Source organism: Ranitomeya variabilis, chromosome 4, assembly GCF_051348905.1.
Source record: "Ranitomeya variabilis isolate aRanVar5 chromosome 4, aRanVar5.hap1, whole genome shotgun sequence".
NCBI classification, from domain to species: domain Eukaryota; kingdom Metazoa; phylum Chordata; class Amphibia; order Anura; family Dendrobatidae; genus Ranitomeya; species Ranitomeya variabilis.
In genome coordinates, this window is record NC_135235.1 from 59,932,092 (window position 1) to 59,957,320 (window position 25,229).

The window sequence follows — 25,229 nt, forward strand, 5'->3', positions numbered from 1 at the left end:
CGATGTGGTGGGTGGGGCCACTCGGCCTCCGCTTTGGTGGGCGGGGCCGGGCCCCTCGGCCTCCGCTTTGGTGGGCGGGGCCGCTCGGCCTTCGATTTGGTGGGCGGGGCACCTCGGCCTCCGATTTGGTTGGCGGGGCCCCTCGGCCTCCGATTTGGTTGGCGGGGCCCCTCGGCCTCCGATTTGGTGGGCGGGGACTCTCGGCCTCCGCTTTGGTGGGCGGGGCCCCTCGGCCTCCGATTTGGTTGGTGTGGACCCTCGGCCTCCGATTTGGTGGGCGGGGACCCTCGGCCTCCGATTTGGTGGGCGGGGACCCTCGGCCTCCGATTTGGTGGGCGGGGACCCTCGGCCTCCGATTTGGTGGGCGGGGACCCTCGGCCTCCGATTTGGTGGGCGGGGACACTCGGCCTCCGATTTGGTGGGCGGGGACCCTCGGCCTCCGATTTGGTGGGTGGGGACCCTCGGCCTCCGATTTGGTGGGCGGGGCCCCTCCGCCTCCGATGTGGTGGGCGGGGCCACTCGGCCTCCGCTTTGGTGGGCGGGGCCGGGCCCCTCGGCCTCCGCTTTGGTGGGCGGGGCCGCTCGGCCTTCGATTTGGTGGGCGGGGCTCCTCGGCCTCCGATTTGGTTGGCGGGGCCCCTCGGCCTCCGATTTGGTTGGCGGGGCCCCTCGGCCTCCGATTTGGTGGGCGGGGACTCTCGGCCTCCGCTTTGGTGGGCGGGGCCCCTCGGCCTCCGATTTGGTTGGTGTGGACCCTCGGCCTCCGATTTGGTGGGCGGGGACCCTCGGCCTCCGATTTGGTGGGCGGGGCCGCTCGGCCTTCGATTTGTTGGGCGGGGCTCCTCGGCCTCCGATTTGGTTGGCGGGGCCCCTCGGCCTCCGATTTGGTTGGCGGGGCCCCTTATCCTCCGATTTGGTGGGCGGGGACCCTCGGCCTCCTATTTGGTGGGCGGGGCCCCTCGGCCTCCGATTTGGTGGGCGGGGACCCTCAGCCTCCGATTTGGTGGGCGGGGCCCCTCGGCCTCCGATTTGGTGGGCAGGGACCCTCGGCCTCCGATTTGGTGGGCGGGGACCCTCGGCTTCCGATTTTTTGGGCAGGGACCCTCGGCCTCCGATTTGGTGGGCGTGGACCCTCGGCCTCCGATTTGGTGGGCGGGGCCCCTCGGCCTCCGATGTGGTGGTCGGGGCCCCTCGGCCTCCGCTTTGGTGGGCGGGGCCGGGCCCCTCGGCCTACGCTTTGGTGGGCGTGGCCGCTCGGCCTTCGATTTGGTGGGCGGGGCTCCTCGGCCTCCGATTTGGTTGGCGGGGCCCCTCGGCCTCCGATTTGGTGTGTGCTCTGCCTGGGGCCACTGTGCTCTGCCTGGGGCCCCTGTGCTCTGCCTGGGGCCCCATATGCTGCCTGGGGCCCCTGTGCTCTGCCTGGGGCCCCATGTTCTGCCTGGGGCCCCATGTTCTGCCTGGGGCCCCATGTTCTGCCTGGGGCCCCATGTTCTGCCTGGGGCCCCTGTGCTCTGCCTGGGGCCACTGTGCTCTGCCTGGGTGTAGGACACTGGTGACGTCACTTATCTCCGGACATTAGCTACGGACATTAGCTCTGGACATTAGCTCCGGACATTATCTCCGGACATTAGCTCCGGACAAAGCCACGGAAGTTGGCACAAATTGCAGGAAGTAGTATTCTAGGCAATTATATATTAGATGTGTTGCTTATATAGAGCTATCATATTCCACAGCATTTTACATACATTGTCATCACAATCTAAATTTCCCATAAGTATGTCTTTGGAATGTGGAGGAAACCCACACAAACATCAGGAGAACATACAATCTCCTTGGAGGGGTTTGAACCCAGGATCTCAGCGCTGCAAAGCTGCAGTGCTAACCACTGAGCCACCGTGCTGCTCCTAGAGATTATTATGGTATAATGACATGACATAACGGCCATATTATGTAACCTTAGATATATTTACTGTAAAATCGCTGATGTTACGCAGTCTAGGATTGCAGTTTTGAGACGTCACTCGAAGACTTGTGTTTGTTTTCTTTTCATCCGTAACATGTAATAGTCCCACACCAAGCGTTATCTCTATAGCTGTTATGTGCCAGTTTCCTGGTTCTTCTAAAGCTTTATGTGAAGGTGCCAGGAATTAGCAGCTTTATATTCAAGCGGCAACTCTGATGTACTCATTGACTTGTCATCCGGCATGGCGACCATGCTTCTACTGCTCTCACTTGTGCTTGTTGCGCTGCCATCTCTCTCTACTGCAGGTAAGAGTAGGGGCATTTGTGATATGGGCACTTACCACCTTCACATTCTCGTTCTATTTCATTTATTTGACAATCCATGTATTTTGTGTCATTTTATTCGTATTGTTCCCATTTATCTCTCATACGTAAAGAGGACCTGTCACCAAGTCGAAATAAATCGTTTTTTGCTCTTATTTTATTTCCGCTGCTCTCCTGAATACTCTTAAAAGGCAAATACTTTAATGGGAATACATTAAGAATTGCAAAGTGAGTGCCCTAAGGGTAAAACACCTTTCTAGAGTCGTCATAGGGGCTCTCAGGGCTAGGCGAGGAGGAGCAGGGGTGCCTTCACTTGCCTTGCCTATCAGGGTGTCTACCTCCATGCATAGGTAAGACTTACGATTTAGGACCTTACAGGGATCTAGTATTGGTCACTTTGCCACATTTCCCCCCTTTTTATGTACCCTTATTGGATGATTATTTATTCTCTGCTTATATATTTTTCCCCCTTTTTTTCTCACTTCACAACTTTTAATGCCTACCCATTAAAGTATTTGTCTTTTAATAATAAAGGTTCCTTCACTTATACAACTGACTTTTGAGCTTTATATTTTTTACAATTTGGTTCCCGAGTACTCCTTTTATTATTTTTTTTCTATAAATCCTTAATATGGTCCCAGAGATATGAGCCTTTTTGTTTAGCACTATATTGTATGGTCTTTACAAGGGGGCGGTGCTCACAGAATAATTATGCAGAGCAGTCTAAAGACACGCCCCAGAGGATCCTGTCAGCAGTCCCTTATTAGTAAAGATATAACAATTAGTAGAATGACTAAAGGACCCATATCTCTGGAGCTGGACGGTGGATAAAAAAAGGGAAATAGCAGGAACAAATCAAGAGCAGAATCTGTCCACTTTTGCCCTTGTGACAGGACAGATGCATAAAAAAGCAACAGCTTACAGTTTCAGAAAAGTGGATGTGATTTTTACTGGCCTGCGGTGTCCATTTCTCTTACAGGTACGCTGAGCTTTATGTGTAATTTTACTGCATTAGATGCAGAAAATCTGCAAGTTAAATACGCATTTGTCCACATAAAGTTTTGTCAAAGCCAAATACCAGGAAGGAATCGGAGAAAACATCGAATCGCACTCGGACCAATATTATTCTATGGGGCCGTGCACATGTCCGATTTTTTTCCTCTGACTGAGTTGATCTGAAGAAAGAAATCGCTACATGTCCGAGTCTGATTTGATATTCGGAACGCACTCGACCATGCAAGTCAATGAGTGTGTAGAAATCATCAGACTGCACTCGGATGACATGCGAGTGAGGCTCGATTTCCATGGCCTCACAGAATGGAGAAGATGGAGTCATTTCTTTTCAAACTTCTCCTCATCCAAGAATCGGATCGCACTGTGCTGACACCCTGATCAGAGTGTCATTTGCAATATCGGAGCGATTCTCTCCGATGAGAAACTCTACAGCCGACTGACCCCAGCCAAATGTGAAAGATCATCAATACTTGTGGCTTGCAATCTTTAGACAGTAGTTGGATTAATTTTATTTTATGTGTTTTGTATGTTCACTCAGCTTCTTATTACATTTCCATGGTATTTATTTTAGTCACAACACCAACTCAAGCTGCCACAAGTCAAGGTAGGTCCTTTACATACATTAGTATTTTTGTTTTACAGGCTCCTTCATAAAAAATTTTTTACCTCGCATGGTTAAGTACATGTAATAGACCCTATGTATATTGAGCATTTATAATTTTATCCCTTTTTTTGCAGCGTTTTTAATTTTGTAACATTTTGAATTGTTTATTTTTCTGGATATTTGACTTTGTAAAATATGCCAGAAAAAAATGCCAGATCACGCTGCATTAAAAATAGAAAAACAGCTGAAACAGCTCCATACACCTTGCAGAGCTACTCTTGGACACTCTGCTGTATCTAAGCCACTACATGGTGTAGGAAGCCGTGCTCTGCCATCTCTGTACACTGTGTATATTCGGCCGCTGCAGGAGTCTCAGTGATCTGATATTCACTAGCTAAGTGCTGGAAAACCTCTTTCAGGTAAATTCAGGCTGCGGTACTATTTAACCAGAATAAGGCTATGTGCACACTTTGCGGATTCCACTGCGGAATTTTCCGCAGCGGAATTCCAAAATCCGCAGTGAAAACCCGTTGCGGTTTTTACTGCGGTTTCTTATGTGGATTTTCATCTGCATCTTCCTATTGGAGCAGGTGAAAATCCGCAGAAAAGAAGTGACATGCTACGGAATGTAATCCGCAGCGTTTCCGCGCGGTTTTTTCCACAGCATGTGCACAGCGTTTTTTGTTTTCCATAGGTTTACATTGTACTGTAAACTCATGGGAAACTGCTGGGGATCCGCAGCGGAATCCGCAAAGTGTGCACATAGCCTCACACCATGGAACATGACCTGAAAACAACATTGTGTGTAAAATCAGCTTTTGGGCTTGCTCTCATCTGTATAAAAAAAAATCGGCTTGATATGACATATGCATGCAATCTGTATGCAATGCGTTTTTAACATCATCTTTTACATACAGTAATCTCCATGTAATTTAAAGCTAGTTTTTTAATAAAGCAATCTTATAAATGGATATAGATAGATCATTAGATGGATAGATGCAGAGAGAGATAGCTGTTAAATATTTAATAAGCTCTGTGGAGCTTATCAGGCAGCTTTTTAGGAATCCATAAAAAAAAAATGACGTGGTGTCCCCCTTATTTTTAATAACCAGCTAAGGCCGGTTTCACACGTCAGTGGCTCCGGTACGTGAGGTGACAGTTTCCTCACGTACCGGAGCCACTGTCACACGTAGACCCATTAAAATCAATGCATCTGTGCAGATGTCATTGATTTTTTGCGAACCGTGTCTCCGTGTGCCAAACACGGAGACATGTCAGTGTTCGTGGGAGCGCACGTATTACACGGACCCATTAAAGTCAATGGGTCCGTGTAAAACACGGACCACACACGGACCTTCTCCGTGTGCAGTCCGTGTGGCGTGCAGGAGACAGCGCTACAGTAAGCGCTGTCCCCCCCACATGGTGCTGAAGCCACGATCCATATATTCTGTGCAGCAGCGTTTGCTGCATAGAAGATATGAATAATAGTGTTTAAAAGAAAGATCTATCTGTCCACCGCCCTCCCACCCCTGTGCGCCCCCCCACCCCTGTGCGCCCCCCTGCTGTTCTGAAAATACTCACCCGCCTCCCTCGCAGTGTTCTGTGCTGGCCGCTCCTTCTACTGTATGCGGTCACGTGGGGCCGCCGATTAGAGTCATGAATAGGTGGCTCCACCTCCCATAGGGGTGGAGCCGCCTATTCATGACTGTAAATGAGCGGCCCCACGTGACCGCATACAGTAGAAGGCGCGGTCAGACCAGGAAGCATCGACAGCCAACGAGGGAAGCGGGTGAGTATTTTTAGAACAGCGGGGGGGGGGCGCACAGGGGGTGGGGGGGCGGCGGACACATAGATCTTTCTTTTAAACACTATTATTCATATCTTCTATGCAGCAAACGCTGCTGCACAGAAGATATGAATCGCGGCTTCAGCACGATGCAGTGTACCACACGCGTGGGTACCACACGCTCCGTGTGGTACCCACTCGGCACACGTATGGCCTACGTGAGCTCACAGGCACACGGACACGGATAACTCCGGTACCGATTTTTTCCGGTACCGGAATTATCTGGATGTGTGGGACAGCCCTAAGGGAAAGCAGACAGCTGTGAACTGGTTTTAATAGTCTGGGAAGGAACCAATAACCATGGAGCTTCCCAGCCAATTATCGTCAGCTCACAGCTGTCTCCTTAGCTTTTGCTGGTTATTAAAAAGAAGGACCCTAAAATAATGATGTGGGGTTCCCCCTATTTTTATCTGCTTTCCCCTAGTTGTTTATTAAAAATAAGTTGTTGTAAATTAAATTGTTTCAATTATTTTTTTTATTTCTTAGCTAAATACATGTACAGTAAACGACACATGCAAATCACTGTTTACATATCTCACTGACTTATTTCTATCTATTTATCTATTCTATTCTGACTTTTCAGGCTGTGAATTTACTGTACTTGGCTGATGAAATGTGGGGTTTCCTTTGAGATGTGTGCATAAAAATCAGACGGCACATGCATCATGGTCCATGTGCCTTGCGATTTTTTTTCTTGCACACAATGACTTGCATTGGCAAGTCTCATCCGATATACACGGCCACTCGCACCATGCTTCGATTTTTTTTCTCATCCAGATTCCAGATGAGAAAAAAGAAATTGCAGAACAGCTCAGAATCACTGAATAACATTAGTCAGAGAGCATTCCGATTTTTAATCTGATTGTACTTGTTTGTTTTATACTCAGATAAGAACTAGCCCTTGTAGAAAATGGCATCCAAGGGTTAATGTTCCCTCCTTGTGGAAAGTGACATGTTAAGCATGCCGAGATGAGGAGACATTTAAGCCGCAATGCTCCTCTAGGAAATATGCAAATTGTCTCTTCGGAGGGGAAGAAGACTAGAACTCTAGTGCCATCTATAGGAGGTAGCAATCCTAGAAGTCAATGTCGATCCTTTAATAAGCCTTGTCACATGACTTAGGCCTCTTTCACACTTCCGTCGGTACGGGTCCGTCGCAATGCGTCGGGCCGACGTACCGACGGACGTTGTGAATTTTGTGCACGACGTGGGCAGCGGATGCAGTTTTTCGACGCATCCGCTGCCCATTCTGCAGTCCGGGGAGGAGGGGGCAGAGTTTCAGCCGCGCATGCGCTGTCGAAAATGGCGGACGCGACGCACAAAAAAAGTTACATTGAACTTTTTTTGTGACGACGGTCTGCCAAAACACGACGTATCCGTCGCACGATGGACGCGACGTGTGGCAATCCGTCGCTAATACAAGTTTATGGGCAAAAAACGCATCCTGCGGGCACATTTGCAGGGTCTGTTTTTTGCCCGGATTGCGACGGATTGCAAAAAACTGAAGTGTGAAAGAGGCCTTAGGATAAAATCCAATACCAGAATCTCAATTTGCAGACACTGTGTTTTGAGGCAAAACTGTTTGTATTTTATATTGCGTTTTTCCTGCCACAAGACACATTTTTGGTCCATAAATGTCCAAAGCAAATACTTAACGTGTGCACATACCTATACACACACTATTTCATTCATGCAAATGCAGATATATGCCTTATGTATATACACACAAATGCACACATATAGGAATTGCAGTGCACAAATAAACAGACACAAACATATACGTTACACAAATGGCACATGTATTAGACATACACATCACATGTACTATGTTTATATTATGCACATGTACACTTTGTGTAGAGGACTGAGCATCATGCATCCTCAGTCTCTCATGCAATGGGGGGCACAGGACCCTCACTAAGTTCTCCATGTGCAGCTCTGTGCACAGCAGACTGCTCCCCTCCCCTCTTGTTTGCTGACTACTAGCTCTGCTGGAAAGGCAGGAGGGGGGTATAATGATTGCTGTGTGGTTGGTGAGAAGCAATAGTTTTGAATAGGGGGCAAAGGGAATAGTATTCCATGTCCTGTTCTAAGAACAAACCTGTGGGCCAGCAGGGAGGAGGCTTTTTCATCTCTAGAGGCAGCAGTCTGCTCTGTTCTGCAGGAGGCTTGAGGGAGTGGGCGGAGGTTTGCAGCTTCCAGAGCACTGCCAGAGCAGTGAGTGCAGTGGCTCCTGGCTCTTGTGTAGCTCCTCTCCTGCGCGGAGCACAGACAGTTGTAATAGCGGACTCATCTATATGTTGTGCTCCCAGGTGCAGGAGAAGAGTCAGGAAACCCAGCGCTGCTGTGTCAGGCTGCCCTTCAAGGAGGCTTGGGGTGTCAGGCTTTTGATCCGGGGCTCAGGCCCTGAGTGTAACTGCCTAGTGATGCCCCTGCCCTAGGGCTCGGTGAGCAGGAGTAAACAAGGGCGGCCAGGCTGGGTGAGACACGCTGCCAGCATATGTCACCAGTCTGGGCCCCCCTCTTTGCTTTAGCTCACCGGGCCCCATACACCAATAATGGTAGTAATATCCTGATGGTCGGCCCTGGATATGACATCAATAGTTGTCAGTTCCCCACTGATCTCATGACAACCGCACAGATCAGCTGAAAACTTGAAATGGAGCTAAACAGCAGTTCTTGGAAGCGTCCACAAAGCAATGTATAGGGTTGCTAGGTTTCGCCCAGTACAACACTAAATTCCTGCTGCTGGAGCAGTTGTCACCTGAATGGTAAGGTTCGCCGAGTGTAGGACCACCACTGATCTCATAATGATGACTAAGGATAGCTAATCAATTGTTATTTCCTGGATAACCTCATTGCATACCATAACTTAACTGTCCATGTCTTAGTCAGGGAGCACATGTATGGTGTGTGCTCAGGAGCTGAGCCTGCAACATACTCAGCAGATTTTGCCTGTATTACACAGCTGGCATGTGCTTTTAACAGCCGTGAATGGTGCTTGCCCTGACCGCTGCTGTTTAAACAATTACTGACAGAGGCATTTATATATGTGATTACCAAATCCCCATCTCTGCTCTGTTGGTCCTCCTAGGAAGGCCAGAAAACGGCCATGTTCAGTATTTGGTCAGTATATTACCTCAGTATTTGTAAGCCAAAACCAGGAGTGGGTGATAAATGCAGAAGTGGTGACGTGTTTCTATTCTACTTTTCCTCTGATTGTTCCACTCCTTGTTTTGGCTTACAAATACTGAGGTAAAATACTGACCAAATACTGAATGTGTGAACGTTTCCTAAGGAAAGGCTTCTTAGGAAGATGTTAACTATACACAACAATATAGCAGTATATAATAAAAGTAATAAAATATTAATAGGTCCAAGTCCTCATAGGGGCTAATGAATAGAGTTCAAAATGTTTTAAACCATATTAAAAAAAAAAATATATTAAAGTTGAAATCACCAAATAAAGTACGGTAATAAAAAAAATAAACAGAATTGGTTTCTCCTCAAGTGTTAAAGTCCAGTCTATGAAAATGGAAAGGTATTTAAGCCATACATTGAACACTGCGAAGAAAAAAATATTGACTCCAGAGTTGAGTTTTTTCAATCTCTGCACTTCCTAAAAAAAAAAACCTGCAAAAATAAGATCAGTACATCATATATACCCCAAAATGGTATTAAAAAAGGTCAGCTCAGCATATAGAAAGCAAGACAGCTGCATCCATAAAAAAAACACGTTATGGGTCTCAGGATATGGCGAGACAAACTAAATTTTTTATTTTACAAGGTTCTGTATTTTTTTTTACCACTGATATATAAAAACAACTAGACTGTTTTGGTATCTCCATAGTCGTACTGACCTGTTGGTCATTTTTTACTGTATAATGAATGGCAGAATTGCAGTTTTTTTTACGATTTTACTCCACTTGGAATTTTTTTCCCTTATTTGTCAGTACATCATATGGTAAGATGAATAGAGTCACTCCAAATTACAGCGTGTCCTGCAAAAAATAATCCCTCATATGGCAATGTCAACAGAAAAATGATTACAAAAATAGCTCTTAAAAGAATGGGGGGAGGGGGAGAAAAAAACAAAAAAGCAAAAGTGAAAAATTGGTCAGTCCTGAAGGGTGTCCAGGATACAAATAAAAATGTCTGCTTTCTTCCAGGAATAGCAGCACAGCTGTCCATAGGTTGAGCCTGGTATTACAGCTCAGCTCCATCAAAGTGAACCCAGCTGAGCTACAGCACAGCCTGTAGACAGATGTGGCGCTGTTTTCTTGATGAAAACAATATATATTTTTTAACAATGTGCAACACCTTAAAAAATGCTGGCGAAAGATCATTATATTTTATCTAGTTCTTCTGTTTTACACCTGTCATTTATTTGCAGGCTTTTCAGTCCCAAAACTCAACAGTTCAGGTAAGTTTCCTTCTTTTCTAAATCCAGGCTATGGATGCAGTTTGTTTGTTTTCTGAGTTATTTGAATATTTGATCAGTTCTAGTATTTCTTTATCTATAATTATAAAAATCAGATTAAATAAGGATAATGATGAAAAACCTCCACAAAAATAGTCCAACCATGACATTGTTAGATTAATGCTTCACAGCAACACAGAATATAAATACGGTAAATAAATTTGATTTCAATACACCTAAAAATATCTTACCTTTTTGCATCTGTCTACTGAAGATGTAACCCTTCACATTAGGAAGATTAGTAAAAGAAGCGTACAGATAGAAAAACGTGTGAAGAATCAGACTACATAGATGCACTTGTAGTCTGTAACCATGGAGATGTAGACAATTACATAGGAACTGTATACATAGCTGCACAGGTGGACATGGCTTTTAAGAGTATTATAACTTCCAACTTTTATGACCTAATAATGTGCACTGAAACATATTATTATCCTTTTTGTGCAGCACAAGCGTTGTCTCTGAGACTGGCAAATGGAAGCCGATGTTTTGGCCGGGTTGAAATCTACTTTAATGGAAAATGGGGAACAGTATGCGATGACCTTTGGGATATGAGTGATGCAGAAGTGGTATGCCGCCAAGTCGGTTGTGGCCCGCCCATTTCCCCTCACGTAGGTGCCTACTTTGGCCGGGGAGAAGGACATATTGTTTTGGATGATATAAATTGTCTTGGAAATGAAACTAATCTGTGGAACTGCCCCCATCGAGGACTGGGCATACATAACTGTGGGCACCAAGAAGATGCTGGAGTTACATGCAGAGGTAAAATGTGATCAGATTTTTTTTCATCTCAAGAAATGTTTAAAATGTATTGGGATGGTGATCGAAGGCCTCTAACCCACACACATTATTTACACCACTTCTTATCAAATTTCATAGAATCATAGAATGATAGAGTTGGAAGGGACCTCCAGGTCATCGGGTCCAACCCCCTGCTCAATGCAGGATTCACTAAACCATCTAAGACAGATGTCTGTCCAGCCTCTGTTTGAAGACTTCCATTGAAGGAGAACTCACCATCTCTCGTGGCAGCTTGTTCCACTCATTGATCACCCTCACTGTCAAAAAGTTTTTTCTAATATCTAATCTGTATCTTCTCCCTTTCAGTTTCATTCCATTGCTTCCCATGTTTCCATGTGCATATGAGAATAAGGATGATCCCTCTACACTGTGACCGCCCTTCGGATATTTGTAGACAGCTATTAAGTCTCCTCTTAGCCTTCTTTTTTGCAGGCTAAACATTCCCAGATCCTTTAATTGTTCCTCGTAAGGCATACTTTGCAGTCCGCTCCTGATATCTCATCTCTTAACTTTTTCCAGTTTTTCAATGTCTTTTTTAAAATGTGGTGCTCAGAACTGGACACACTATTCCAGATGAGGCCTTGCCAAGGAGGAGTAGTGGAGGATAATTACTTCACATGATCTAGGCTCTATGCTTCTCTTAATACATCCTAGAAATGTGTTTGCCTTTTTTGCTGCTGCGTCACACTGTTGACTCATGTGCAGTCTATGATCTATTAGTATACACAAGTCTTTTTCATACATGCCATTGCTTAGTTCTACTCCTCCCATTCTATAGTTGTAATTTTTGTATTTCTTTACCAGATGTAGAATCTTTCATTTCTCCATGTTAAATACCATTCTATTAGTCGCTACCCATTGTTCATGCTTATCTAGATCCTTCTGAATCCTTTCTCTGTCTTCTCTAGCGTTAACTATCCCTCCTAGATTTGCATCACCTGCAAATGTGATTCATTTACCTTCAGTTCCCTTATCTAGATCATTTATAAAAATGTTGAGCACTGGGGACAGGACAGAGCTTTTAGGGTGCCCCACTTGAAACACTTTTCCAACTGAATGTGCAACCATTTATTACCACTATTTGAGTACGATCACTGAGCAAGTTATGAATCCACCTAACCTTAGCCTTGTCAATCCCATACTTGGTCATTTTTTCAATAAGGATAGTATGAAATACTTTATCAAATGCTTTGCTGAAGTCGAGATATACCGTATTTTTCGGACTATAGGGCGCACCGGACTATAAGACGCACCCAGGTTTTAGAGGTGGAAAATAGGGAAAAAAATATTTGAAGCAAAAAAAATGTAGTAAAATATTTAATAACATAAATAACATACTATTATATGTGGTGTTATTATATATAATAGTATGTTATTATGTTGGAAGCTGCGGGACTAGTGTGATGTCTGTGAAGTACGATATGAAGACGCTATATATATATGTATATATATGAGTATAAGGGCTCATTTCCACATGCGAGGCACACATCTGTATCTCGCATGTGGAAACCAAGCTCTGGCGCCGACACTTTGGAGCGGAGCGTGCAGCTCCATGTGTTCCTATGCGGCCGCACGCTCCGCTCTGGAGTGTCGGCTCCACAGCTTGGTTTCCACATGCGAGATACGGACGTGTGCCTCGCATGTGGAAATGAGCCCTAAGAATGGGGGCACAGGGCTTATAGTGAAAGCACCACTCCAGCACTGCAAAATAACACTGGAGTGCTGCTTTAAAATCCCATGGGAGAACTATAACTCCCAGCATGTCCTGCAGATCCTAGGACATGCTGGGAGTTATAGTTCACCAAAGGAGTGGCAGAGTGCTTTATAGTGTTTTGGAAAGACTAACCTCTTAATTGTGGCAGCCAGCCACACTGTGCTGAGGTAAAAGCTGGAGCATCCCATGGCTGCACACAGAGCCCTCCCTGTTGTTGTTGCCTTTCCACAGCGCAGGACATAAGAGGAAGCTGCAGATTCTAGGTGGGAGTCTGAAGGACCTGTGATGATGTCAGAAGAGGGAGGGCTCTGAGCTGCCATGTGATGCTCCAGCCCACCCACTCCTGACATCATCACAGGTCCTGATTGTGCACAACACTCGGCGTCCAGGCATGGCAGGCAGGTAGGCAGCGATCTCCTGGCCCTTGCTGCTGCCTCCTCCTCCCCCGGACACACAGATTCTCCCCGGAATCAGTGCTGGGGAAACTGTGTGTCGCTGCTTAAGTGCAGTATTCATTTGCTGCTCCCGGCTCACCGCTCAGCTGATCGGTGGGCGGGGAGCAGCTAATAAATATTCACTGCACTTAATCAGCGGGGCCATGTGCTTTCCCGAGCAGCTGATTCCGGGCTGCGGGGACATCCTGAAGTGGGATAACAGTGCGATCCCACTCGCTGCTGCCCCCCTCCCCACATGCTATATCCGGACTATAAGACGCACCCACACTTTCCTCCCAAATTTGGAGGAAAAAAAGTGCGTCTTATAGTCCGAAAAATACGGTACTATATCTACAGCATTTCCCTAATTCACACAGTTAGTGATTCCATCATAGAAGGAAATTAGATTAGACGGCATTACTTGTTTGCTACAAACCCATGCTGGCTTTGGTTAATTACTGTATTATTATCCAAGTACTTACATACATGTTGTTTAATAATTTGTTCAAATATCTTTCCAGGTATAGAACTAAGGCTCAATGGCATGTAATTTCCTAGCTCTGTCCTCTTTCCCTTTTATAGGCAAATGTTGTCCCTTTCTCCAATCTTCTGGGAGTTCTCCTGTTTTTCAGGATTTTTCAAAAATTCTGGCTAGTGGTTGTGCAATTTCCTCTGCTAACTCTTTCAGTACCCTAGGATGTAATTCATCTGGACCAGGAGATTTAAATTCATTTAAATTAGCTAAGTTTTCTCTCACCATCTCTCTGTTTATGGATAGTGTGGATTATTTTATTACTTCCATGGTACCATGCAGATCAGTTGCTTTCTTAGAGAACACAAATGCAAAATAGGAATTTAAGTTTGGCCTTCTCAGCATCATTTTTGACCACTTCATCCTTTTCATCCTGTAAAAACCCTATATCATCTTTGACTTTTCTTTTGCTTTTGACATATCTCCCCAAATCCTTTTTTACTGCTTTTGGTCTCCATTGCAAGCTTTACTTCATTACTGGCTTTACTTCGTTACTGGCTTTAGCTCTTCTAATGCTTGCCCTGCATTCCCTGCAAACATTATATTCTTCTTTAGACATGGCACCCTCTTTCCATTTGATATACATTTCTTTTTCCCCTTTTAACAAGTGATTACATTCTGTGTTCATCCACCCTGGTCTCTATAAATGCATAGAATTCTTCCTTCTTTTCAGGATTGCTACCGATTGTGCAGTGAGAATTTTATTTAGTAAAATCTCCCATCCTTCTTAAACATTTCTGTCCTTTAGAACATCTAGCCATTGGATCTTTCCCACCTTCTTTTTGAGTCTATTAAAATCTGTGTTTCTGAAGTCCAATCTTAAAGTCTGAGTACTCAGTGGTCTTCCTCCTCTTGTAATCCAAATTCGAGGATAGCATTGTTAGGGCTAGCGGAACGCACCTAGTAAATATAGATGTTTATTATTATTGGTGCGTTCGCAGCCCGGGGTCCACCGTACAGGAGGAACCTGCTGCTAGTGAATGGTGGCACTATTTGGTGGTATAGACTAGCTCTGTTACTTCACAGAGTAGCCGTGAAAAGAAAACACTGCACCTTGTTAGCCTCACAGGAGTACAAGCTAACTGCCGAACTGATAGCAGTCAGTGGTCATGCAAACATGCAATCTCCTCACCGGAGGTGCCGGTATTCTAGGGGCTTATTTCAGCCGGGTCCCTGAATATATTCACACATAACCACACTGGCGCAAAGCACATACTTGGATTGATACTAGCGCATGGCCGTGCGGTCATGCAAACCTTTTATAGCTGCAGCAAGTACAGGACCTTCCCAGAAGGACCAATGGGAGGCTGCCACAGAAGTTGAGCACCTTCAGGACCTTCCTAGAGGACCAATGGGATTAGCTGCAGTATCTAAGCATGTGACCCTTGATCTCCAGATCTTACCGTGGGCATGCTCAGAAGGGGAAAAGCAGGACTTAGTCCCAAAAATGTCTGCTCGCCGCTGCCCGGTACTGGCTACAATGGCAGAAGCTAGAAAGGCAGCAGTAACCCTTTGCACAGAGTCAGACTGAGCGAGACGCTGGGACCGACCTGTCTGCTGAGCAGACTCCACTGCGGCAGGAGAAGAATGGGAGACTGCAGCGGAGATAGCTCGAGATTCCCCCTGTGCAGAGGCGGGAACTCGAGCCCTAACAAGCATGATCGCTGCCTCCTAAATTTCCTGTCACCTTTCATTCCTCAACCATTTCCTCCTTGTTGGTAAGAATTATGTCCAAGATTGCAGATCCTCATGGTCTCTCTTCTACCTTTTGAAAGATAAAGTTGTCAGCAAGAGAAGATAAAAATTCTCTGGACACAGTACTTTTGCCTGAGAGAGATTCCCAACAAATGTCTGGGTAGTTAAAATCTCCCATGATCACTATGTCATTCTATTTTATAGAACAGAGACATCTGATGTAAAAAGAGTTTATCCATATCTTCTGTCTGTCCAGGTGGCCTATAGTAAACACCTACTATAGTGTGCTTTCTGTTCTCTCCTTTAAATCTTACCCAAACAGTTTCTACAAAGCTACCAGTCTCTAAAGCTTGAATCTCTGTGAAGATATAAGTTTTCCTAACATACAATGCAACACATATTCCCTTCTTGTTCATCCTGTTTCTAATAAATAAGCCTTTAAGATTTGTATTCCATGTGTATCATCCCACCAAGTTTCAGTGATGCCTATGACATCTTATCTCTCTTCCCATGTTAGCAGCTCCAATTCTCCTTGTTTGTTTCCCATGCTCTGTGCATTTCTATAGACACATTTTAGTTTGTATTCGGCTTCACTACCTCTATTTTCATTCAGAGTTTGTTGTTTTTGTTCTTTCTTTCCACTTCTAATAGCAGCGTTCTCAAAAGAATTCATTAGCTGGATATTTTTTTTCCTGGCCGTCTATTTCCCATCGCATTCCCATATTGCTGTAGTTTAACACTTTCCTGATGAGTGTAGCAAGTCATCTATCAAACATGCAAGGAGTCCATCATACAGGTAATTCACTCAATGATCAAGAAACCCAAAAAGTTTGCTCACGGCATCAACGTAGCCAGTTGTTCACCTCTAGAATAGAGGAAAATTTGCAATCATCAGCCTGGAAGCTGTGCATGGGACATGCTTGGATATTCCAACATGACAACGATCTAAAACACATGGCTAAATTGACCTATCATTAACTACAGCAGAACAAAGTGAAGTTTCTGGAGTGGCCATCTCAGTCTCTTGACCTCAATATCATTGAGCCACTCTGGGGAGATCTCAAGCACACAGTTCATGCTAGACAGCCTAGGAATTTAGATGAACTGGAAGCCTTTACCAAGAAGAGTGGGCAGGATTAACCATCAGAGATAATAAAGAACGTTATCCACAACTACCACGAAAGACTTCAAGCTGTCATTGATGTTAGAGGGAGCAATACACAGTATTAAGAAATGGGGTATGTGAACTTTTGATCAGGGTCATTTGGATGTTTTGGGTTGTCATTATGATTTAAAAAGAGAAAGCACAGTAGTTTGACAATAAATGGCTTCTCTGAAAAAAGGCCAAGAAAGCAAAAATTCTGCCAGGGTATGTAAACGTTTGATCACAACTGTATATATAGTAACAAGGTGAGATGTAACAAATCATATTCTTCTCTTACAGACCAAAACATAAATTCTACAACATCAGGTAATTAATTACTAATCACCCTATAAAATCGGAAATTATGTTATATTATTTTGCTATATATTATTATTAATATTATTTTACAGCTTTTAGTTGCATTGGGTACAGAGCACAAAATAATGTACTTGGCTTGTAAGTAATTTTTGACAGGCTTAGGAAATATGTTCTGTGGTAGATCGGCTCACTCTGCTGCACACAGAGGTAGACACAGGTACTCTGTCTCTTTAAATCTTCCACTGGTTTATTATATACATGTGGCATAAACCAGTGGAAGTGAAAATAAACATGGCCCTTTAGACAAAATAGGAAAATAAAACAAAATGGTCTCTGCAGCTGCGGGGATCCGCCCGCTCAGTATATAGATATAACAACCGGGTTCAGTACAGTTTAAAGCAAATACTTCTCTAGAGCTGCCGACTCCAGACACATTGGACACCAAGTGACTCAGAAGGCTGTCTATTTAACTTCTAAACCCTACCCTGGGAAGGAGATATGGTGAACAGACTCCCACCCGCTCTGCAGACGTTCATAAAAAAGCCTAGCCTTTAAAATGGCCAATTAACCCCTCTAAGTACTTAGTGTGCTGGAGCAAACTTCTAGGTTTCAGATCACTGAAGCTAACAGCCTCAGTGAAACATATCTTCCCTCCAGTACTTTGCCACAGTCTCTACTACATGCAAGGATATATACTGAACACTTTACAACATTTTTCCTTGTTTTTCAAGCTTGTGTCGTCCTGTTGAAATTGTTAATAAAATTGTGTGTATGTCATATATACATACCACAACACTCTCACCCATAATAAGGTGCACTGTGCAGAGTCCCACTAACCATGCTCTCCATCATGTGTTTCTCTTGTTCCCACTTGCTTTCTCAGGGAGTGCAATAATAATTGCTAGGAAGCTAGTAGGAACACGCAAAATATGCATTGGGGAAAATGGTTAGACTTTGCATCATCTATGATCTGGTTATTTCGTCTGCTATATTTTTGGTCTTATAGTCATTTTTTTTTTTAGCATCAAAAATTCCTTTTGACTTTTATTGTTCTGTCTACAAACTGTTTTTTGGAGTCTGTTACCATGGTGGAAAATGTCTGAATATTTTTAATTAAGACAATTTGCAAATTTGCTTATTTCTTATTTTACATGCATTGGATCAATGATAGAAAAATTATTGCAAAAAAAATGTATCCTTTACTGTAACATTTCTGACAGTGCAGTACATAGAATAGAGGTGATCCCATAGAGAAATCAGAATAGGTGCCCATTATAATGCCATTTTTGTCATCCAATGAGAATAGTGTTGGATGTTTTTTCGATCTTTCTATTTTTTCACTCTTCGCACTTTTTTTTAAAATCCATGGTATGTGCACTGTCGCCTACAGATACTGCAGATGGCAATTTTAAAATTAAAGGGATTTTACCTAGAATTAGAATTAAATCGCACAAAATAGCAATAGAACCATTACTTATTTGATAAATGCCTGCAATCCAGTACCATCTCTTCACTCCAGTGATCCCCCCACCCAACAGAGTTATTCTTTCAGAGGTCCTGTGAAATTAACGCATGTGACTGCTGCAGCCTATCACTGGCGTCAATTTCAAGCCACATTCACAAAAAATCCCTTTAACACTGAATTAAGTAATACTTAGTTATGTAATAGTGTAATACAGGTTTGCGAGGTCAGCACATGTATCTCTGCATTTTAAATATTACTTGCTACTGATTATTCTCTCCTAGGCCAAAACTCAATAACTTCACTTACCCTTCACGTATGCACTTAATCGTTTGGTTCTTTTACAGGTCCGCAGCATTTTATTTCTCCAACATCAGGTATAAACAACTGGCTCCCTAGAAAATGTTTTTGCTTTTTACACCGAATGTGTGATACTTTTGTAAAAAAAATATATACCGTATTTTCCGCTTTGTAAGACGCACTTTATTTCCCCCAAATTTGGGGGGGAAATGGGGGTGCGTCTTACAAAGCAGATATACCGCTTACCGTTACAGGCTGGGATGAGGGGGTGTCCGCTGCCACCCGCTGCTGCTGCCGCCCACCACCGCTGCTGCTGCTGCCGCCCGCCACCGCTGCTGCTGCCGCTCGCCACCGCTGTCGCCCGCCACCGCGGTTGTCCGCTGCTACTCCGGTGCTGCGGGGGCTCTGGCGACATTTTGTGAAAGACCAGAGCCCCCAGGCAGTTCGTCCATGCGTTCCTTCCTGTATGACTGACTCCGGGAAAATGGACGCCGAAATCTCAGGAGATGAGATTTCAGGGCTGAGATCTCATCTCTCGAGATTCCGGTGGCCATTTTCCCAGAGTCAGTCATACAGGAATACATGGACGAACTGCCAGGGGGCTCTGGCCTTTCACAATATGTCGGCAGAGCCCCCGCAGCACCGGAAACAGCCCTGAAGCCCCAAAGCCCCCAAGCCCCCCTGCAGCACAGGAGCCCCCCCGCAGACCGCCTCATCCCAGCCTGCAGCACAGGAGCCCCCCCGCAGACCGCCTCATCCCAGCCTGCAGCACAGGAGCCCCCCTGCAGACTGCCTCATCCCAGCCTGCAGCACAGGAGCCCCCCTGCAGCACAGGAGCCCCCCTGCAGACCCCCTCATCCCAGCCTGCTGCACAGGAGCCCCCCTGCAGACCCCCTCATCCCAGCCTGCTGCACAGGAGCCCCCCTGCAGACCTCCTCATCCCAGCCTGCAGCAATGATCCACTCCTGCCTCCAGCAACGACCCTGGGACCCTGATCCACCGCAGCCACAACCCCTGGTAAGTAATAAGACGCATGGATTATAAGACGCCCCACCAATTTATTAAAAAAAAGTTTTTTCCTATTTTTCTCCTCAAAATTTGGGGTGCGTCTTATAATCCGGAGCGTCTTACAAAGCGAAAAATACGGTATATATACATATATTCAGTATATATACATACAAGTGCTTCTCACTAAATTAGAATATCATCAAAAAGTTAACTTATTTCAGTTCTTCAAATCAAAAAGTTGAATCTCATATATTATATAGAGTCATTACAAACAGAGTGATCTATTTCAAGTGTTTATTTCTGTTAATGTTAATGATTATGGCTTACAGACAATGAAAACCCAAAAGTCTTTATCTCAGCAAATTAGAATAATTAACAAACAACTGCAAAGGCTTCCTAAGCGTTTAAAAAGGTCCCTTAGTCTGTTTCAGTAGGATCCACAATCATGGGGAAGACTGCTGACATGACAGATGTCCAGAAGGCAGTCACTGACACACTCCACAAGGAGAGTAAGCCACAAAAGGTCATTGCTAAAGAAGTTGGCTGTTTACAGAGTGCTGTATTGTCAAGAGGAAGATGAGACACCGGACCCAACAATGCAAATGAGCTGAAGGCTGCTATCAAAGCAACCTGGGTTTCCATAGCTGCTCAGTAGTGCCACAGGCTGATCGCCTCCATGCCACACTGCATTGATGCTGTAATTGATGCAAAAAGAGCCCCAACCAAGTATTGAGTGCATTTACCGAACATACATTTTAGTATGACAACATTTCAGATTTTAAAATCAGATTTTCAAGCTGGTGTTATAAAGTATTCTAATTTACTGAGATAATGACTTTTGGGTTCTCATTGTCTGTAAGCCATAATCAACATTAACAGAAATGAACGCTTGAAATAGCTCACTCTGCTTGAAATGACTCTATATAATATATGAGTTTCACTTTTTGCATTGAAGAACTGAAATAAATTCACTTTTTGTTGATATTCTAATTTAGTGAGAAGTACTTGTACATACTGTGGTATGTCGAGGGACAAGGGTTTTGTTCCTCGATTCTCTGCAAACTCAAAAAATTATATTTAACAACTAAATCTTCCACTATTACTATATTCCATGGCTCATCAGTGTTTTCAACAGGGCCCTCATATACTACCCAGAATTCTATATCTGCAACTTCTGGTAAGTTAATTAACCCCTTCCCGACATTTGACGTACTATCCCGTCGAGGTGGGGTGGGCCCGTATGACCGCCGACGGGATAGTACGTCATCATCGATCAGCGGCGCTCACGGGGGGAGCGCGGCCGATCGCGGCCGGGTGTCAGCTGCATATCGCAGCTGACATCCGGCACTATGTGCCAGGAGCGGTCACGGACCGCCCCCGGCACATTAACCCCCGGCACACCGCGATCAAACATGATCGCAGTGTACCGGCGGTATAGGGAAGCATCGCGCAGGGAGGGGGCTCCCTGCGGGCTTCCCTGAGACCCCCGGAGCAACGCGATGTGATCGCGTTGCTCTGAGGGTCTCCTACCTCCCTCCTCGCCGCAGGTCCCGGATCCAAGATGGCCGCGGCATCCGGGTCCTGCAGGGAAGGAGGTGGCTTACCGAGTGTCTGCTCAGAGCAGACGCTGGTAAGCCTGCAGCCCTGCACAGCAGATCGTCGATCTGGCAGAGTGCTGTGCACACTGCCAGATCAATGATCTGTGATGTCCCCCCCTGGGACAAAGTAAAAAAGTTAAAAAAAAATTTTTCCACATGTGTAAAAAAAAAAAAAAAAAAAAAAAAATTCCTAAATAAATAATAATAAAAAAAATATATTATTCCCATAAATACATTTCTTTATCTAAATAAAAAAAACAAAACAATAAAAGTACACATATTTAGTATCGCCGCGTCCGTAACGACCCAACCTATAAAACTGCCCCACTAGTTAACCCCTTCAGTAAACACCGTAAGAAAAAAAAAAAAAAAACGAGGCAAAAAACAACGCTTTATTACCATACCGCCGAACAAAAAGTGGAATAACACACGATCAAAAAGACGCATATAAATAACCATGGTACCGCTGAAAACGTCATCTTGTCCCGCAAAAAAAAAGCCGCCATACAGCATCATCAGCAAAAAAATAAAAAAGTTATAGTCCTGAGAATAAAGCGATACCAAAATAATTATTTTTTCTATATTTTAGTTTTTATCGTATAAAAGCGCCAAAACATAAAAAAATGATATAAATGAGATATCGCTGTAATCGTACTGACCCGACGAATAAAACTGCTTTATCAATTTTACCAAACGCGGAACGGTATAAACGCCTCTCCCAAAAGAAATTCATGAATAGCAGGTTTTTGGTCATTCTGCCTCACAAAAATCGGAATAAAAAGCGATCAAAAATGGTCACGTGTCCGAAAATGTTACCAATAAAAACGTCAACTCGTCCCGCAAAAAACAAGACCTCACATGACTCTGTGGAGCAAAATGTGGAAAAATTATAGGTCTCAAAATGTGGAGACGCAAAAACTTTTTTGCTATAAAAAGCGTCGCTGGTTTCACACTTGCGTTTTTGTCTGCAGCGTTTTTTGCACAAAAAAACGCATGCGTTTTTTCCCTATATTTAACATTGAAAACGCATGCGGTTTTTTTGTACGCGTTTGGTCGCGTTTTCAAACGCATGCGGTTTTTTTCTGCATGCGTTCATTTTCAGAAATACAACCTGCAGTATTTTCTTGCGTTTTTAAGCACATGCGTTTGTTTGCGTTAAAAACGCATGCATTTTTATCGAAAAAAAACAGAAAACACACTGAAAAGCCACCCACCACCATCAAGGTGATAAAGGGATCCAAACCCTAACCCTAACTCTACCCCTAACCTCACCCCTAACCGTTTAATGAACATTTTCTGACAGTCATAGTGCCACGTATTTCAGTGCCACGTATTTCAGTGCCACGTATTTCAGTGCCACGTATTTCTGTGCCACGTATCACGTATTTCAGTGCCACGTGTTTCAGTGCCACGTATTTCAGTGCCACGTATTTCAGTGCCACATATTTTAGTACCACGTATTTCAGTGCCACGTATTTCAGTGCCACGTATTTCAGTGCCACGTATTTCAGTGCCACGTATTTCAGTGCCACGTGTTTCAGTGCCACGTGTTTCAGTGCCACGTATCACATATTTCAGTGCCACGTATTTAAGTGCCACGTATTTCAGTGCCACGTATTTCAGTGCCACGTATTTCAGTGCCACGTATTTCAGTGCCACGTATTTCAGTGCCATGTATCACATATTTCAGTGCCACGTATTTAAGTGCCACGTATTTCAGTGCCACATATTTCAGTGCCACGTATCACGTATTTCAGTGCCACGTGTTTCAGTGCCACGTATTTCAGTGCCACGTATTTCAGTGCCACATATTTCAGTGCCACGTATTTCAGTGCCACGTATTTCAGGGCCACGTATTTCAGTGCCACGTATTTCAGTGCCACGTGTTTCAGTGCCACGTGTTTCAGTGCCACGTGTTTCAGTGCCACGTATTTAAGTGCCACGTATCACATATTTCAGTGCCACGTATTTAAGTGCCACGTATTTCAGTGCCACGTATTTCAGTGCCACGTATTTCAGTGCCACGTATCACGTATTTCAGTGCCACGTATTTCAGTGCCACGTATTTCAGTGCCACGTATTTCAGTGCCACGTATTTTAGTGACACGTATTTTAGTGACACGTATTTCAGTCACGTTTAGGGTTAGGGTGAGGGGTAGGGTTAGGGTTAGGGCTAGGGTTGGAGGTAAAGTTAGGGTTAGGGTTTGGATTACATTTACGTTTGGATTAGGGTTGGGATTAGAATTATGGGTGTGTCAGGGCTAGGGGTGTGGTTAGGGTTACCGTTGGGATTAGGGTTAGGGGTGTGTTTGGGTTAGGGTTTCAGGTAGAATTGGGGAGTTTCCACTGTCCAGGCACATCAGGGGCTCTCCAAGCGCGACATGGCGTCCAATCTCAATTCCAGCCAATTCTGCGTTGAAAAAGTAAAACAGTGCTCCTTCCCTTCCGAGCTCTCCCGTGCGCCCAAAAAGGGGTTTACCCCAACATATGTGTTATCAGCGTACTCGGGACAAATTGAACAACAACTTCTGGGGTCCAAGTTCTCTTGTTATCCTTAGGAAAATAAAAATTTGGGGGGCTAAAAATCATTTTTGTGGGAAAAAAAAGATGTTTTATTTTCACGGCTCTGCGTTATAAACTGTAGTGAAACACTTGGGGGTTCAAAGTTCTCACAACACATCTAGATAAGTTCCTTGGGAGGTCTAGTTTCCAATATGGGGTCACTTGTGGGGGGTTTGTACTGTTTGGGTACATCAGGGGCTCTGCAAATGCAACGTGACGCCTGCAGACCAATCCATTTAAGGCTGCATTCCAAATGGCGCTCCTTCCCTTCCGAGCTCTGTCATGCACCCAAACAGTGGTTCCCCCCCACATATGGGGTATCAGCGTACTCAGGACAAATTGGACAACAACTTTTGGGGTCTAATTTATCCTGTTACCCTTGTAAAAATACAAAACTGGGGGCTAAAAAATCATTTTTGTGAAAAAAAAAAAGAATTTTTATTTTCACGGCTTTGCGCTATAAACTTTAGTGAAACACTTGGGGGTTCAAAGTTCTCAAAACACATCTAGATAAGTTCCTTGGGAGGTCTAGTTTCCAATATGGGGTCACTTGTGGGGGGTTTGTACTGTTTGGGTACATCAGGGGCTCTGCAAATGCAACGTGACAGCTGCTGACCAATCCATTTAAGTCTGCATTCCAAATGGCGCTCCTTCCCTTCCGAGCTCTGTCATGCGCCCAAACAGTGGTTCCCCCCCACATATGGGGTATCAGCGTACTCAGGACAAATTGGAAAACAAATTTTGGGGTCCAATTTTTTCTGTTACCCTTGTAAAAATACAAAGCTGGGTGCTAAAAATCATTTTTGAGAAAAAAAATAAAAATTATTTTCACGGCTCTGCGTTATAATCTGTAGTGAAACACTTGGGGGTTCAAAGCTCTCAAAACACATCTAGATAAGATCCTTAGGGGGTCTACTTTCCAAAATGGTGTCACTTGTAGGGAGTTTCAATGTTTAGGCACATCAGGGGCTCTCCAAACGCAACATGGCGTCCCATCTCAATTCCAGTCAATTTTGCATTGAAAAGTCAAATGGCGCTCCTTCCCTTCCAAGCTCTGCCATGCGCCCAAACAATGGTTTACACCCACATATGGGGTATCATCGTACTCAGGACAAATTGGCCAACATTTTTTGGGGTCCAATTTCTTCTCTTACCCTTGGGAAAATAAAAAATTGGGGGCGAAAAGATCATTTTTGTGAAAAAATATGATTTTTTATTTTTACGGCTCTGCATTATAAACTTCTGTGAAGCACTTGGTGGGTCAAAGTGCTCACCACACATCTAGATAAGTTCCTTAGGGGGTCTACTTTCCAAAATGGTGTCACTTGTAGGGAGTTTCAATGTTTAGGCACATCAGGGGCTCTCCAAACGCAACATGGCGTCCCATCTCAATTCCAGTCAATTTTGCATTGAAAAGTCAAATGGCGCTCC

The 25,229-nt window shown here is 44.5% G+C and overlaps 1 protein-coding gene across 1 annotated transcript in view; it reads left to right on the forward strand.

Moving 5' to 3' along the window:
* Positions 1–6,719: 6,719 nt before the first annotated feature.
* LOC143767562 (scavenger receptor cysteine-rich domain-containing protein DMBT1-like) overlaps positions 6,720–25,229 on the forward strand; it is a 67,159-nt gene continuing 48,649 nt past the window's right edge. Inside the window, exons 1-6 of the mRNA XM_077255971.1 lie at positions 6,720–6,816; positions 10,144–10,173; positions 10,678–10,992; positions 16,851–16,877; positions 18,678–18,707; positions 20,774–20,815. Coding sequence (XP_077112086.1) covers positions 6,720–6,816; positions 10,144–10,173; positions 10,678–10,992; positions 16,851–16,877; positions 18,678–18,707; positions 20,774–20,815 — 541 coding nt within the window. The remainder of the gene's footprint in view (positions 6,817–10,143; positions 10,174–10,677; positions 10,993–16,850; positions 16,878–18,677; positions 18,708–20,773; positions 20,816–25,229) is intronic.